Below are 15,183 nucleotides of genomic sequence, written 5' to 3'. Positions count from 1 at the left end.
GATTCAGGAAGTTATGTGAAAGGAGGTTGGCAGGACTGATGGACAAGAGGAGAAAGAACTATGGGCGAGAACAGAAAAAAATTTGTAACTTAACATAGGCACTGGAATTGTGCAAGTAATAATTTTCAAAGTTGAAATTAAATGAAGGAAGTGCGTTATAATCCTTTTCATCACAACTAATGTAAAAAAGATTATTGGAATACCTCACTACCATTCTTCATATTTGGACATTGTGTTCAATCCACATTGTCTTTGCTTCTTTAGACACTGCAGAGGCTAATGATTTATTCATTAATAACATGCATTTTAGAGCTGACCGATGCCAAAAATCTAATGGTAGTTATAATTCAAAGTAATACAAAAGAGTACATAACGTTTATACCTGAAACTGAAATACATATATTTAAATTACTGTGAAATACAATACAACATAAATCCAAATTAAAGCTTTTTTTTTAAGTTTCAAATTTTTATGAAGAAATATTTTTAAAATGTGACTATGGTAGTTAAAGTTCTTTAGATTACATTGTTGTGGAAACAGAAAATAAACTTCTATTGACCAACAATTATGTCAACAAAAAAATATTATTTTTGAATAGTCTACATGTCCAAAATTTTACACATAGCATATAATGCGTTGTACATGTCCGACGACAAAATTTGCAGTGATATGCTATGCTTGTATAGTGAAATATCCGCAGGATTTTTCCTTAAACAAAAATAATTACATAAACATGTGAGGCTGAGCTATAAGATAAATTTGATGCACATATCCCATTTGTGATGCTTCCATAAGTCATTCTTTTTTACCTTAACTGTAAGGAGTACTAGTTTTACAATTATCATTTTGCTTTTCAGTCATGACAAATTTACAATGCAGAGCATCACAGATGTTGTAAAAACCAAACACTACAAAAATGGTAGGAATGTCTTGATCTTCACATATATTAAAACAATCATACAGTGTTAAGCTTAAGCATTTATCAGATACAACTAAATATTTGGACATTTTAATCAAAAAATTACATTTAAAGAACACACAGCTGGAATAATATAACTTGAAACAATACACTGCAATATGAATATCCCACATTCCTACTAATATAAAATCAAGACAAATAGAAGATAAAATATTAGATTTGAATAACTGTTCGTAAAATTATTAAAAATTATTTTACTCTTTAACGTTGTTTAAGTTAGAAATTTGTTAAACTGCAGCTGCTGAATGTACAGTAAAACCTAGTTTAAAAGCACCTCACTTGAATGTGTATATTTTCAGATCCCTACAATATATTTTACATTTAGCAACAGTTCAGTACAAAGTAATTACATTATTAAGGCTTGGTGCCATAGGCCAAGTTAGTTATTTCATTCTCTTGTCATTACTGTTAATTAAGGGTAATTGTTAATTTATTCTGAGAGCTCTAGCATTAGTTTTTGGTACTAAGCGTTATTTTGGAGCTGTAAAAGGTCACATAAGTGATAGTAACTAGGAACACTTGCGTTACATTTTACCGCCATCAGATAATATTTGGTAAATATCTATTGAGAAAATTTTGAGTCAAAACATAGAATGCAAGAGAGCAATTGTGTTAAATTTACAGGAAAAGCCATCATACCCTATTCACCCAATAAGAAGCTGAGAATTTCATGCACAGAAATATCCTATGGCTTGGCCTGGAATAGCTCATTAAACAAAACCTGAGTAAGTTATATGTTGTCATCTAAGATTTGGAAGTCTATTGTGCAGAGTAAAAAAAACCAAAGAGTCAAAAATATTCTCATTTCATTTTCACTCTGAATTATTTCTGAATACATTTAAATTTAACTTAACTCAATGGCTTTATTTTAGTTAAGTAGTAATACTTAATATTACAGGGGTGCGAAGATGATTCTTTTTTTCCAATTCAAATCGAAGTAGAGGACAAGTCTTTGCTGAATATAAGTCAAAGTTGAAGATCACTTAAAAATTTTGCTACATTAATTAAAATACAAAGATAGAACTCTGCTTCAGTAGATGTTTTATCAGCACATTCTGTATATTGCACACTAAATAATAAAATGTGGGAAACAGTGAACAATTTAACTAATTATCACAGCGGCAAATAAAAAGCCAAAATTCTAAAATAAAATTACTTATGAAATAACAATATTAACTTAGATAGCTACATTTTAAGGAGAACACATTATAATTAGTGCCTATAACTAATTATTATTTTAAATCTTAAAAATGGACTGCTGTGCAAATTCTCTAACACAGGGGCATGATTTTCTTTTTTTTTCTTAAATGTATAGTATAAACACCAATAAACAAAAAGTCTTAAAATTTGGTGCAAAGAATGTTGCTGTTTCTCTCACACTTTATTTATGTACAGCTTAAATTAATTACAATTTTTTCACTTAAACCAATCAATAACTTTAACATTTATATAACTGCTAGATTCTTAACTTTTTTTGTAACACATATCATGCAGCAACCCCTTAGTAAGATGACCAAAATATTGCTGTGCAATGTTGTTGAACAAACACTATCATCCTCAAAATGAGGCATATGGTTAAGAGAGAAGGAAAAAATAACATTGTGTCTGGTTGGAAGAAACAGTTGTCTGGACATTATCATATTTTCCTATTGCTGGGTCAAAGAAACATAACTCATTACGTAGGTGATAAATGAAAATGGCGAGTAAAGCAAGTACTATATTTATCTGCGTATGGGTCGCATATTTATGCCAATTTTGAGTTAAAAAATATATAGTGTAATCCTTATGCAAGTTTTATATAGTTTGTATTGGTAATAAATATAACTTCCAGAGTAAGTATATACCGTATATACTCGTGTATAGCGCGCCCTTTTTTCCCCTCAAGTAAAGGAAAAAAATAAGGATGCGCGCTATACACGGAAAAAAAAAAGTGAGTAGATGCGGCGGGCAGTGGAAGTCGTTAACTGCCGGTGACGGGTGACGTTTCTGGCCAGCCCCCCACACATACGCACAAGCAACAAGGCCTCTCTTTCACACACACGCACACACACGCACGCACACAACCTGGTCTCTCTCTCTCTCACACACACACACACTCACACACACACACACACACACGTGCGCGCGCAAGCTCGCAGGTCTCTTGTTTATTTTTAGACCTCCCCCTCTACAGAAAGCCAACGCAGCTAGTAAAATAAAAAAGAGAGAGAGAGAGAATGTTGACACCAGTCCCCCCCCTTCCACTTCCTTCGCTTTGTCGCAGCTGCTACCGGTGAGTCATCTAGTCCTCCGTGTCACATTCCTGCCTGCCTCCCTCCCTTCCTCCCGTCCAAGTACCAGTTGTGACGATACAGCGCTTCATTATCTTCCGTCTACACAGCAGAGTTTAAGTATTTTCCTGACGCATCACCACACATCAATTTAAATTATCATTTGTTTCATACGTAATTACTTAACAGGTACCACAAAATGTTAGTACAATTTATTTACGGGAAAAACAATTTTTTTTCTTTGGAATTTGTTGCAAAAATCGTGGTGCGCGCTATACACGAGGGCGCGCTATACTCGAGTAAATACGGTATATCTGAACACAGTGTGTGAAGCACCGTTATGTTTCATCTGCCTCCACCTGGCCCAGCGTGGCTGGTTGGCTGCGTTGGCATTCGGCTGGAAGAGAGGAAACCGGGAAAAATCTAACAATAAACCAGCCAAGGTTTGTGTCTGTGCATTTTACGACCATATCTCCAGCTGTGTTGGTAGTTCTCCAGCCATCTTCAACCGTTGTAGAGGTCCGTGAACTGGCTACCCTCACCATTCCCCCTCCAAATCTCGTTTGTCTTGTATTACTGTGGGAAGAAGGGGTGTAGGCAGGTGGAGAGGAGTGGGTGACTAACCCCCGCTCCCTCTCATAATAATACAGTAGGACCACTGGCAGCACAGTGCTATATTGCTTGTGTTCCAATAAGCTGTGACGCATAGGAAAAAGAAGATACACTCTGAAAGTGAGACTCTTTTTGACAGTGCTTCAGCAAACATTAAGACATTAAAACCTGAAAATTATTACCGGAGTAGCTAATGGGGATCCATATTTATTTTGCTGATTTTTTTAAAACAATCCAGCTGCTATTCTAAATGTTTGTTGCAGCACCTGCCAAAAATTTCTCACCTCCACTCGAACAGAGTATAGTAAAAGCTTAGCACATTTTTTTTCTCTACAATGCCTGCGTGCTTGTGTGAAAGGCAGCAACCTTTTTCTTTCTTGCTTCCTTGTGATGTGAGTGAACCCTTTATTTTTGTTAGATAAGTGGAAGAAGATAATTGCCCGAGCTGTCACATGAACACCACCAGTGGCTGCCTGAAGTTCTTAGTATGCATGGGGGGGGGGGGGGGGGGGGAAAGTTTTGTAAATTACTCTTCTACTTTTCGAAGCTTCGCGCACCCCTTCGTTAATAAAATAGTAAAGGCTTAGGCCCGTCTTACAATGACATGGAAAAAAAGACGGATCTCAAGAGACAAAGAGTTTCTACAATGACAGTCAGATGGAGACGGACTCATACGGATTATTTTGGCAAGACTGAGCTCTTCCGTTTACATTGCTCCATGCGACCAATAGAAGCTGAGTGCTTGGCTGCGGTGGTAGTCATGTTTGTTTAAGTTCTAAATACTGAGGGCGTACCGGTGTTAAGGTGGGAATATCGGTGGAAATTAATGGGTGCCACCACGTGAGTGGGCACGTGGACCCGGTTGGAAGATTCTAACTCAGGGCGTTACGTGGCCCGTGTGCGGCGAGATATTAGCCCTCCTGATTTTTTACGCAGCACCTGTCCCTAACTAGGCCCGCTCTCAGCTTCGGGCACGCTCCTAATTATCGCAGTGGACTCTTAGGGCGTCCCACACGCCACTGACCAGGTTAGGGACCCACGTGGCCCCCCGAACACAAAACACATGACTCAGTTAATTGGTTTTTTATTTACTCACGGTACACGTCCTTACACGATCCTCCGTTGATACAGCTATAAACGCCCGAGGCACGAATCAGATTAGGTGAGGAGGCGGACCACGCACGTGGCCGCCTCAAGCCGTTACTTACTACACAGATGAGAGAAAACTCCGGAGAGTAAATAATTATTAATTATGCAGTCTCTCCGACCGAGAGAGGCCCCGAGGATGAAAAGAAAACAATTTGGATGAATTAATTTACAGAACTACTACTCGGTGAAACAACGGTGATGTCCTCGGGGTGTCTGCAGAGACGTCCGCTCTCGGCCGGCTGTAGAAGGAGACTGGGATGAGCTCATGGCTTGAGGGAGGCAACATGGCGCCCTTCGCGCCGAAAACAATTACCGTTACAACTTAGCTGTGGCGTGCCCCGGGTTACTATTGAAAAATACATAAATCCTTACAAAAATTAGTACATTACATCCATGCCCAGACCGTCTGTAATAATTACTTATATGAATAAAAATGGTTTAAATGAAGTTGCATGCTAGTTCCTCCGTCGCCCGCTAGGGAGCGTCCTTGTTCGTGCCTGCACTTATTAAATAACAAAACATCATGAATTAGTTAAATAAAAGACACATACATAGCCGTCGTGACACTATTTAGGGGCGAAAATAAAAGGTTTACAATATTTATTAATATATATTAGGGGTGCGGCGCACTGCAGCTAAGTGCCCTCTTGCCGGGCTAGCAACACACGCACACACGAGTGGGAGGTTTGAACAGACGGTGGCGTTTGGGCGGTGGCATATCGGGCTCAAAGGGGGCCGCAGGCCCGGACGTCGTCAATACGTTAAAAATTGTTTCAAGTATTTTTATTATTTATGTAAATTCTACTTGTGCTATGATTTCGGAGCATAATACTCTTTTGAAAATTAAATATTTCATAATCTTAAAATGATATCTAATTGATTGCCATTTGTTACGTTTTCGTGCATTGTGGAAGCAGCAGATGCGGTAGTGAAATGTTCCGGGAGATCCATCTCCATTTACGTGATCCGTCTCTGTTTATGTGCCATTGTAAAACGGGCCTAACTTGTTTTAACAAAACATTGCCATGTAAGATGTCATACAGCTATGCAAATAAATAAACAAGTAGTATGAAGTACATAAAAAAAAGTATTGTCCTTAGTTCCCCAAAAACAACATGAAGCAGAGCACTTGAGCAGCTAAAAATGGTGTACTTTTTTTTGTGGTCATATGTTTATGTTCTCTATCATGGTTGTGTTTGTTTACACAGTGTTAAAAATAGTAATTGTGGAAAATAAATTACAAATATTTTTTTTAATGAAGATTGTAGTGGTGCAGTAAAATAATTAAAAAATAAAAACCTGGACGGACCTTTATTTTGGCACTTTAGTCAACACGTGTTGTACTAAAAAAACTGCAGTATTGCAGCATCTATTTGAACATGTTTTCTCTTTGTTGGCACTTCATTCAAAGATATTAAATAGGAACCTCTACTTATTATGCAAATGTACACAACAGAAATAAAGAAAACTATTAGCAATCAGGGTGTCGACACAAATTTGCCTGACTAATATTTTAAAATAATTTACCTAGGTCACAATTTTCTGAAAGAAATAAAGAAAATCCAGACTCCTCCATACCCATAGCTGACCCATTTCTCTCTCCATTTTATTTAAAATTTAACTTTGCCTACATCATTTTATACCACCTAGAAAATAATTATTTTACAATCTTGATGGTGACAGATTGGGGCATAACATTTACTCTCAAATTATTATAACCAGGAAATTCCCATGTACTTTTCCAGGATCTCAAATAAAATAACTGATTTTCCCTGACCAATTGTAATTTCCCTGACTTTTTAGAATATTGACACCCTAGCAATAGAGTAAAATTCAATTAAGACATTCCCATGCAATATGTTATGAATAAAATATTTTAATGTTTCATTCATGCTGTTTTCTCCATCTGATGCAGTTTCTGTCAAGCATATCCCATAAATAAATTAATAATTTTTGAATTGAAATATTTAATTTGAAAAATAAGTTTTAATTATTGTATTTTTAAATATATTTACAATAGTTATAACTGCCATCCTTAAAGTGATGCCAGAGTATGAGATAAAATGACACACATGGTGTAGTGTGTACAACACTATCAGCAGTACCTTTGGTTGGTTGATCCTGTGCTGAAAGAGCGAGACCATGCATGGCATAATCGAATATACATTCTGTTTGTTTTCTTTACCATTCTTACCATTATTATGGCCCAAAATAAACTGGGATATAACTAAAAGGTGTTTTCTACCATAAAAACTTTAACATCATAAAAAAGTTGATTCCAACCACAATACTACATGTAACTATGGAATTGGAGAAGCAAAAACACTTACTTCTGATGTAACCTGCTGATTCTGGATAAATTTGATAAACACTATATTATATTTTATTATATAGTATAACTTTTCATAAAAAAAATTAACTTTTAATTTAAATATGACCCAATTTTCATCATAATACACTTACTTGCATTAGTAAAGATTTGTGTATAGTTCCATGTTATTACAAAAAATAAAAAGGATGTTTCCTTTTCCCAGGAAAAGTTTTTTCCCTCAGTTACAACCTATTACTAGCTTAGCCCTTGAAAATATCTTACTAGGGTTTTACTGCATCCTTGTGTTCTGTCTAATAAATCTAATGGAACTGTGAAAACACTGTATAAATGAGTGTCTTATGTAAACAGGGTTGTATTAACAATGTTTCACAGTAACAATGGTAAATACATGTCAAGCTAAAGAATGCAATATGCTGAGTGCTCAAAACTTTTATGAGCAAAGAAAACACCAAATGTAATTAATAAAAGGAAGGAATTTCATGTCACTTGTTTGCAACAAGTAAAAATTTCTACAGATTTTTTATCAAATTTTGTTATAGGGTTATCCACTGTCCAGGACATCAAACTCGGAGATACAAAAAGAGTAGGGGAAACAAATATACTAGGAGGGTGATATTTATGATCAAAGTTATTTTAATGTTGAAGTTGTTAAATAACATGATTTTTTTTTTCCATAAAATCAAAAAAATAGCTTAGAATCAAGACCAACCTTTATTCTGGAAAATACTGTATCAATAGTCATTTTCACCTCTCTATAATAAATTGTTTCTTTCCGATTGAAAAAAAAAAAAATCTTTAAAACTAATTTTGTGCAAGTTACCTTCAATATTTGATATTTCTTAAAAGTTTGTCCAAGTTTGGAAATAATATTTTAAAAACTTTAACTTATTTTTAATATTGTCAAAGCAAAAGGAAACACAGAAACATTTAATGAACAATTACTTGCTTAAAAATGTGTACAATGCATTAGATTACAGTAACTTTTTGCTTAAAATACATAAAAGGAAAATTTACAGTAGTTTCAGAGGCATATAGACTAAATTCTACACTATGTGAATAGTACGGAATGTAAAATATACTATGTATAATTATGCCACGTTTAATTGCACTTCTCTGTAAATAACTCTGTATGGTACACAAATAAAACGTAAGTCTCTAAATTTTACCATACAGAGGCTTTACTACTTAACCTAGATGTTCTATCACCAGTCACAACACTTATGACAGTGATGTTCTGCATCTGTCACAGTGTGACGCAATAGACTGCCAACACCATTTAGTTGTCCAACTGCTGCTTATCAGCTTGCTTTACAACAAGCCAATAAGGGTGCTAAGAACCACGACAGTGATTTCCCACCATCTAGTTACTCACCAAATTTAATTAGAACACAAAACAGTAAGAGGAATATTCCCATTCTTGGTTAACCAAAAATTTAGCTTTAACCTGGAGAATATGGAACAAATAATGATGCTGTAACTAGGCCTATGTGAATATCAGCAGTTTTTTTTAGTTTGAATTGAATATGAATATCAAATTTTTTTCGACTATGAATACATAATTTGAATAGTAAGAATGAAAATTAGAATCCCACTAAAAAAATGTTTTTTTTTCTCTCATGTAACAAAAATAATTAGGAAAGAAGAAGTAAATGTGTATGTAGTGTAGTGGCCTTCTGGGAAATTAGACAAAAAATACTAAAGCAAAAGGTTGGTAGTTAGGTTAAGTCAGCTACAATAATTACAGTAAACTCTCGATTATCCGTGTTAATTGGGACCTTCCGATGCCCGGATAATTGAATGCCATAAAAAAACCCGGATAATCCGTTTCACCACTTAAAAATGGTGTATTTACTGGCAAAAGAGTGTCTCTTCAGTAGAATTCTATGAGTACAAGCAAAGGCTTTGTATACCGTGTCCCAGCTTATTGGACCGTAAACAATACTGGCACTGTGTTGCCGCCATCCTTCTCCTGTCCCCTTTATTGCTACGGGAGGGAGAGCGGCGGCAGTCTCAACTCAGCATCTCCCTCCACCCTTTTAACGACCTATTATCCGGGGTCACTACAAAATAAGTGTCTGAACCACAGCACAATATTATACACCTTTTTTTCCCCCTTCCAGCTATTGCATTTTATTTTTCTACTTTGCGCGGCAAGATATTGTTTCTTGTTAATTCCGCCTATTAAAATTAGGATGCACTTTACAGTCATAACTACGAGTATGGGATACTACGAGACCTTCGAAGTTACGAGAGTTTTGAAATGCACCGCCAGTTTGACTACGTAAATAGTAATCCTAAACTAATTGGTTATTACGAGTGCTTCCTTGTTGGCTCTTTTGTAAGAAAGAGTGATTTAAATGGCATCTTCAAACAAGGATAAATACCGTTAGTTGGAAGGAAAAAAGGTTCACGCAGTAAATAAAGGCTGCAAAGCGAGAGAGGGCCGTGGCTATGCTGGCGCTGGGGCTGTGGACCATGAATCGCAGCTAGCTGTCGAGAAAGAATGAAGGCTGTTGTTGGGTGGTGGTGTGGGGGGAGGAAGGGGTGTCTGGTGGCGTACAACATGCTCCCTTTCTCTCTCTGTCTCTCTCTCTCGGCGGTTTCAAGAAGCCCTCCCCTTCCCATTGTGTTACTGGCTGCTTTATTAATGTCTCGCACAGTTTGGATTCCAATTTCATATTCCTGTGCTAATTTTGCGGCAGTTTCTCCTTTTTTTTAACCTGTCCACAACTTCTAACTTCTCTGCTATTGTCAGCACTTTACGTTTCCTTTTACCAGACATGATTACAAAAACAAATGTGCCTGGAAGAACTGATCTAAATAACTGAGTGAAAAATGCCTCTTCCAGCCGTCAGGAGTGTGGAAGGTAATAGAGGTAGAGGGACCTTTTTTTTTAGCGCGGGGCGCTGTGAAAAGAACACTTGAAAAGAAAATGAAAAAAAAAAAGGGGAGGGGGGGGAGTTGAGCCGGAAGCAGCAGTCAAGGCGGAAGCAGCAGTCAAGGCGTTCCTTTTTGGTTTAAAGTGTGACAAATTGACGGGTGAAGGTGGCGGGAACGAGGGTCTGAAGGGTCAGGTAAATAGCTTTCTGACACAGCAGTAAAAAAAAAAAAAAAAAAAAAAAAAAAAAGCGCAGCGCAGTCATGGCGTAGCTACACCCCGTCATTTTTTTACAACTTCATAAAAAAATCAAGCACGGATAACCCGAAAACCGGATAATCCAGACCCGGATAATCGAGAGTTTACTGTATATGTAAAATGTTTGTTAAAATATTTAAATTTTGAAATAAAAAGTTGTTTTTAATTATGCAGCTAATCTAACTTAACCTAACCTACCCTAACCTAACCAACCAACCGACCTTTCATTTCAGTTCTTGTTCACCTTATTTTTCAGAACTTGCTACTCTACATATTGATCCAAAAATTTTCGTGAACTAAAAAATACAGTGAGATCCATTTCATGAAAAATGTGATTCTTTTTTTTAAAATGCTGTATTTCCAAATTATTAATTAAATAAGCTCATATTTACGTATTTAAACCCTAGTTACTCATGCATTTTCTTTGTTAGTGGCAGCTAGGTAAACTGTATTTTAGTTCAGCAATATTATAAACAAAATCTCTGCTAATTTGATCTGGAATCCTAAACCGTTATTTATATATTTTTTAATACATATATTGAGTCACAAAGTCTGTTTCGTCATAGAATCATAAAGCAAGTAAGCTGTTACTGTGCCGCATGGTATTAGATGGACTGTGACTTGATTTATATGCCGTCGAAAGTATAGCTTTAATTTTTTTTAATAGCCATCACAATGGAGTGTCTGTATTTTGTGCAGTTGTAGCACATGGTTGTTGACGTTTATTTATTTTTCCCACTTCTGGTGCGTGACAAAATGAATACAAATAATATTTTGTTTTCAAGTTTGCGGTGACACATGCCACGTTTTGAATCATACACGTCATTTTTCCATTACTGTTTGGCGAGACAGTACTGAAAATTTTTTTTGCATACTTGTTGCATGTTTAAAACGTATCTTATTGTTCATATTTTTTATTATGAAATCCCATTAAACATCAAAAAGGGTATTTATATTGCACAAATTACTTAACCTCAACAGTGAATGTTGGTATACGACAAACTCACGAGGTATGCTATGTCAAATATACGTAAGCAAACGAATATTCGTTATTTTCTAGTAAAAGTATTTGAGGTAGAATCTAATACAAATAGTAAATTATTTGTATTTGTATTCGTAAATTCACACAGGCCTAGCTGTCACACATTTGGAGTAAAATAAATAATTCTAATGCTCTATCTCATAACAAATACCACCAACATTGGCCATTTTACACACTTGTATAACAACATATCACAAAGAGTATAAAATTATGTAATTTCAATCGTATGCAGAACAACAGTTGCTTTCTGAATGTTCTAAGTAAAAGGACATGCTACCATCATAATAGCTAGTGATGATGATATGTGTAAAAAACATTTTACAAATACCATGATAAAATTAAAGTACAAGGAAGAAAAGATGGCTATTCAATACAAATTTTTTCGCTGGTGAATGATGTACTTAAAAAAGCATAGACACATCAGATGCTTCCAGGACATGAATAAGAGTTGACAAAATTTTGAACAAAGATTTGATTGTGACTAGCATATTGTTGCATAGCTAACAACACCATCTAACAAACATTTCAGTAAAGCGGTATTGTTTGCAAAGCGACGATATGTCGTATGCTTCAGAATAGAATACAAAATGGTAATACTATTAAAAAGAATATATTCATAAAGAAGAAAAAAAAAGTTTGGAGGTTTTAACAAATTTTTTGGGATACATAAATACACAATAAATTTTAGAGGCTTAAATACCAAAGACAAATAGTTTATGAAACACTCCCAACTGTTTTTTTATTGTTATTTTGGTGCTTTGTTTTGTATAATACCAACATAAACACAAATGTCAGAATTAATTTTTGCTTGATTATTAAGAAAAATATTTCAATGTGAATGGTACTATACAAACATTACTGACTTAATTTAAAACAATTAACAAATATATTTTCGACATAACACAGCAAAATATTGCATTTGAAATCTATAAAATTAGTTAAATACTAAATTTGACTGTGTGAAAAGGCAACATAAATTTAATATGTGAAAGTGAATTAAGTAATAATCAGAATTATTGAACAAAATTAAAAAAATTATCTTACACTCTTTGTGAATTTGTTTCACATTTACATTGTATAGAGCCTGTTACTTAGGGAATAAATAGAAAGCACTGTAAATAACACATATTAATTAAAGACTTCACAAAGTACCTGGGTGTATGCACTACAATACAGCCTGGTACAGAGAGGAGAGAGCATGGTAAATATTAGCATGTACATCAAGCTAAAATGTACAATGCTCTTTTTTTTATAACATATTTCTATGGCAAAATATTACAGGCACCATCAATTGCTAGCAATATTAGCTTAACATAACAACTTTTAGGAACTAGGTTAAAAAAAATCACAACATAAGACAATGTCTTAACAAGTATTTGGTAACTAACACAGCAGATAAAACTTAAACAACAAAAGAGTTCAAGCGCAAATGCTGCTTGAATTCCAAAAAGGGAATGATAAATGGCCTACTTGGACTCCTTTTTACATGCCACAGCAAGGCTAGTCTTGAAATTATGAGCCTATCACAGCAGATGCACTGCAAAAGGCCACATTTTATACATGCATCAACAATTAAAATCTACATTATATAAAAATATTGATAATAATACGAGAATATCTGTAGCTGAAATAAGTTAATTCTTTACATAGGTGGATGGACTGATGAGGGCAGTCATTGGCTGCTGATGTTTGCTTCATCTGCCCATTTCTTCCAGCAGCGAAGTGAGGCGCTGACGTGCTTTCTTATTGTTCTGACAGGCACAGTTCACTAACGCCATCAGCTGTTTCATCGAGTACTCCTGCAAGAAACAAACTGACACTTCAGCAACCAATATGAGTTCCATGAATGCTAAAACACTACTTTGAAATTGATGCTCACAAGTAAATCATACATAGACTAAGAGAATGCATTCACGAGTTATGACAGTAAAAGCAAAAATGTGCGATATAAAAGCACAGTGAACACTTAGTTGCAATCATACACAGTGGTGGATGCATGAGTAATATGGGGGAATATAACCCCCCACCACCGAAGTTATGAAAACATTTGCAAAACATCAGTGATGACAGTATGTTACTGTGTGAAAAGCCACGTCGGCCTACCGCTACTACTGAGTCAGTATTTTAGTGCCAATAGTAATATACCTAAGGTTTTTGAATAAACGTGTTCAAACTTTTATTTTTTCTATTTTTTTTTTTTTTTTCAAAATCCCCCTGACTAACCCTTTCTCCCCTGAAAAAAATTCCTGTGTTCGCCACTGATCATACGGAACATAAAAATATCTGCAAAAAATAGTTTATCAAATCAGTTAGATTGTGTTTAGACTTTAAATGTGGAAATTTATTTGTACTGCAACTTCCTGTTAGAGTGTATTACGAGTATATTATTGCAAACCCCAACTGGTTTCACAAAACATATTTTAGTCAAGCTACCATGTACATTACTGTAGATGATGAAACACACCGTTTTATGCTTTAGCACAAATTAATAATTTCGTAACAATTTTAAGGAAAAAAATTACATATTTATAACAAATGGCATATTTCATGTTTTCTAAGAATAAGTCACAACACTTACAAAGGAGAACAATATCTCTTTAAATGCAGATTCTGCAGAGCATGAATCATAACTAAAATAAAAAGTAAATCCATAAAAATAATTTGCTTGAATTCTAAAAAAATACTTTTCTGTGATGATAACATTGCCAGCCATTTACATTAAAATATGGTTGACTCTATATTTTAATCTTCTCAAAAACTGCTGAAATTTTTGTAGTCAATACTGTTTAGGTTAGACACAATAAATGTAACCCCCATTAAAGGGATTGTGTTTTAAATTGTTTTGTACTAATATTTTTTTGTTTTTGCAAATGATTTTTAATTAATTTCTAATACAAACATATTTAATAGTATCAAAGGTGTTTTCTTCTAAACAAGTCCTAATTTAACTGTTTTTATGAACTTAAAAATAAATTTTTGTCGGTCCTTGCATGTACTTAAAGTATGAAATCATTTGGCACATAGTTTTGAATTAACCATTCATATGTAGCCTTTGTCTTCAAACTCTGTATTTTTAGTATATCATTCATAAATCAATAAAAATTAGGTTCCTCTAAAAACCCCAAAACATGGGTATCTTTTTGGAAAACCTAATTTTTATTGTTCTATGAATGGTATACTAAAAATGAAGAATTTGAAGACAATGACTACATATGAACGGTTAATCAAAAACTGTATGCCACATGATTTCATGCTTTCAGTCCATGCTAGGACTGACATAAAAATTTGCCTTTAAGTTCATAAAAACCATAAGGACTAGTTTAGAAGAAAACACTTTCTATACAATTAAATATGGCAATGTTATGAATTAATTAAAATCATGTGCAAAAACATGATCTACTAGAAGCAAAATAATTTACGATACTAACCCCTAAACTAACCATCTAATGACAATATTTATGGACAGCAATAAATAAATGATGTACATACCATTGATGCACAGTCAAACACATAGTTAACTGCATATATGTAATATGATACACTATTTTCTAACTAAATAGTATTCCTAAAAGGATAATTTGAAAGGGGCATTCATTATATCATGAACTTATCTTCAAAAACAATCACCCATGCTGTGTTGATGTACAACATATTTTCATCAG

The 15,183-nt window shown here is 34.6% G+C and overlaps 1 protein-coding gene across 1 annotated transcript in view; it reads right to left on the bottom strand.

Annotated features, from left to right (window-relative positions):
• Positions 1 to 2,268: 2,268 nt before the first annotated feature.
• Positions 2,269 to 15,183, bottom strand: part of LOC134529168 (syndetin) — a 73,468-nt gene continuing 60,553 nt past the window's right edge. Inside the window, exon 18 of the mRNA XM_063362990.1 lies at positions 2,269 to 13,320. Within this exon, the coding sequence (XP_063219060.1) occupies positions 13,216 to 13,320 (105 nt within the window). The 3' untranslated portion in view covers positions 2,269 to 13,215. The remainder of the gene's footprint in view (positions 13,321 to 15,183) is intronic.

Source organism: Bacillus rossius, chromosome 2 (assembly GCF_032445375.1).
Source record: "Bacillus rossius redtenbacheri isolate Brsri chromosome 2, Brsri_v3, whole genome shotgun sequence".
Classification (NCBI taxonomy): domain Eukaryota; kingdom Metazoa; phylum Arthropoda; class Insecta; order Phasmatodea; family Bacillidae; genus Bacillus; species Bacillus rossius.
Note: the sequence above shows the minus strand (reverse complement) of the source record. Positions and strands in the feature narration are given on the sequence as shown.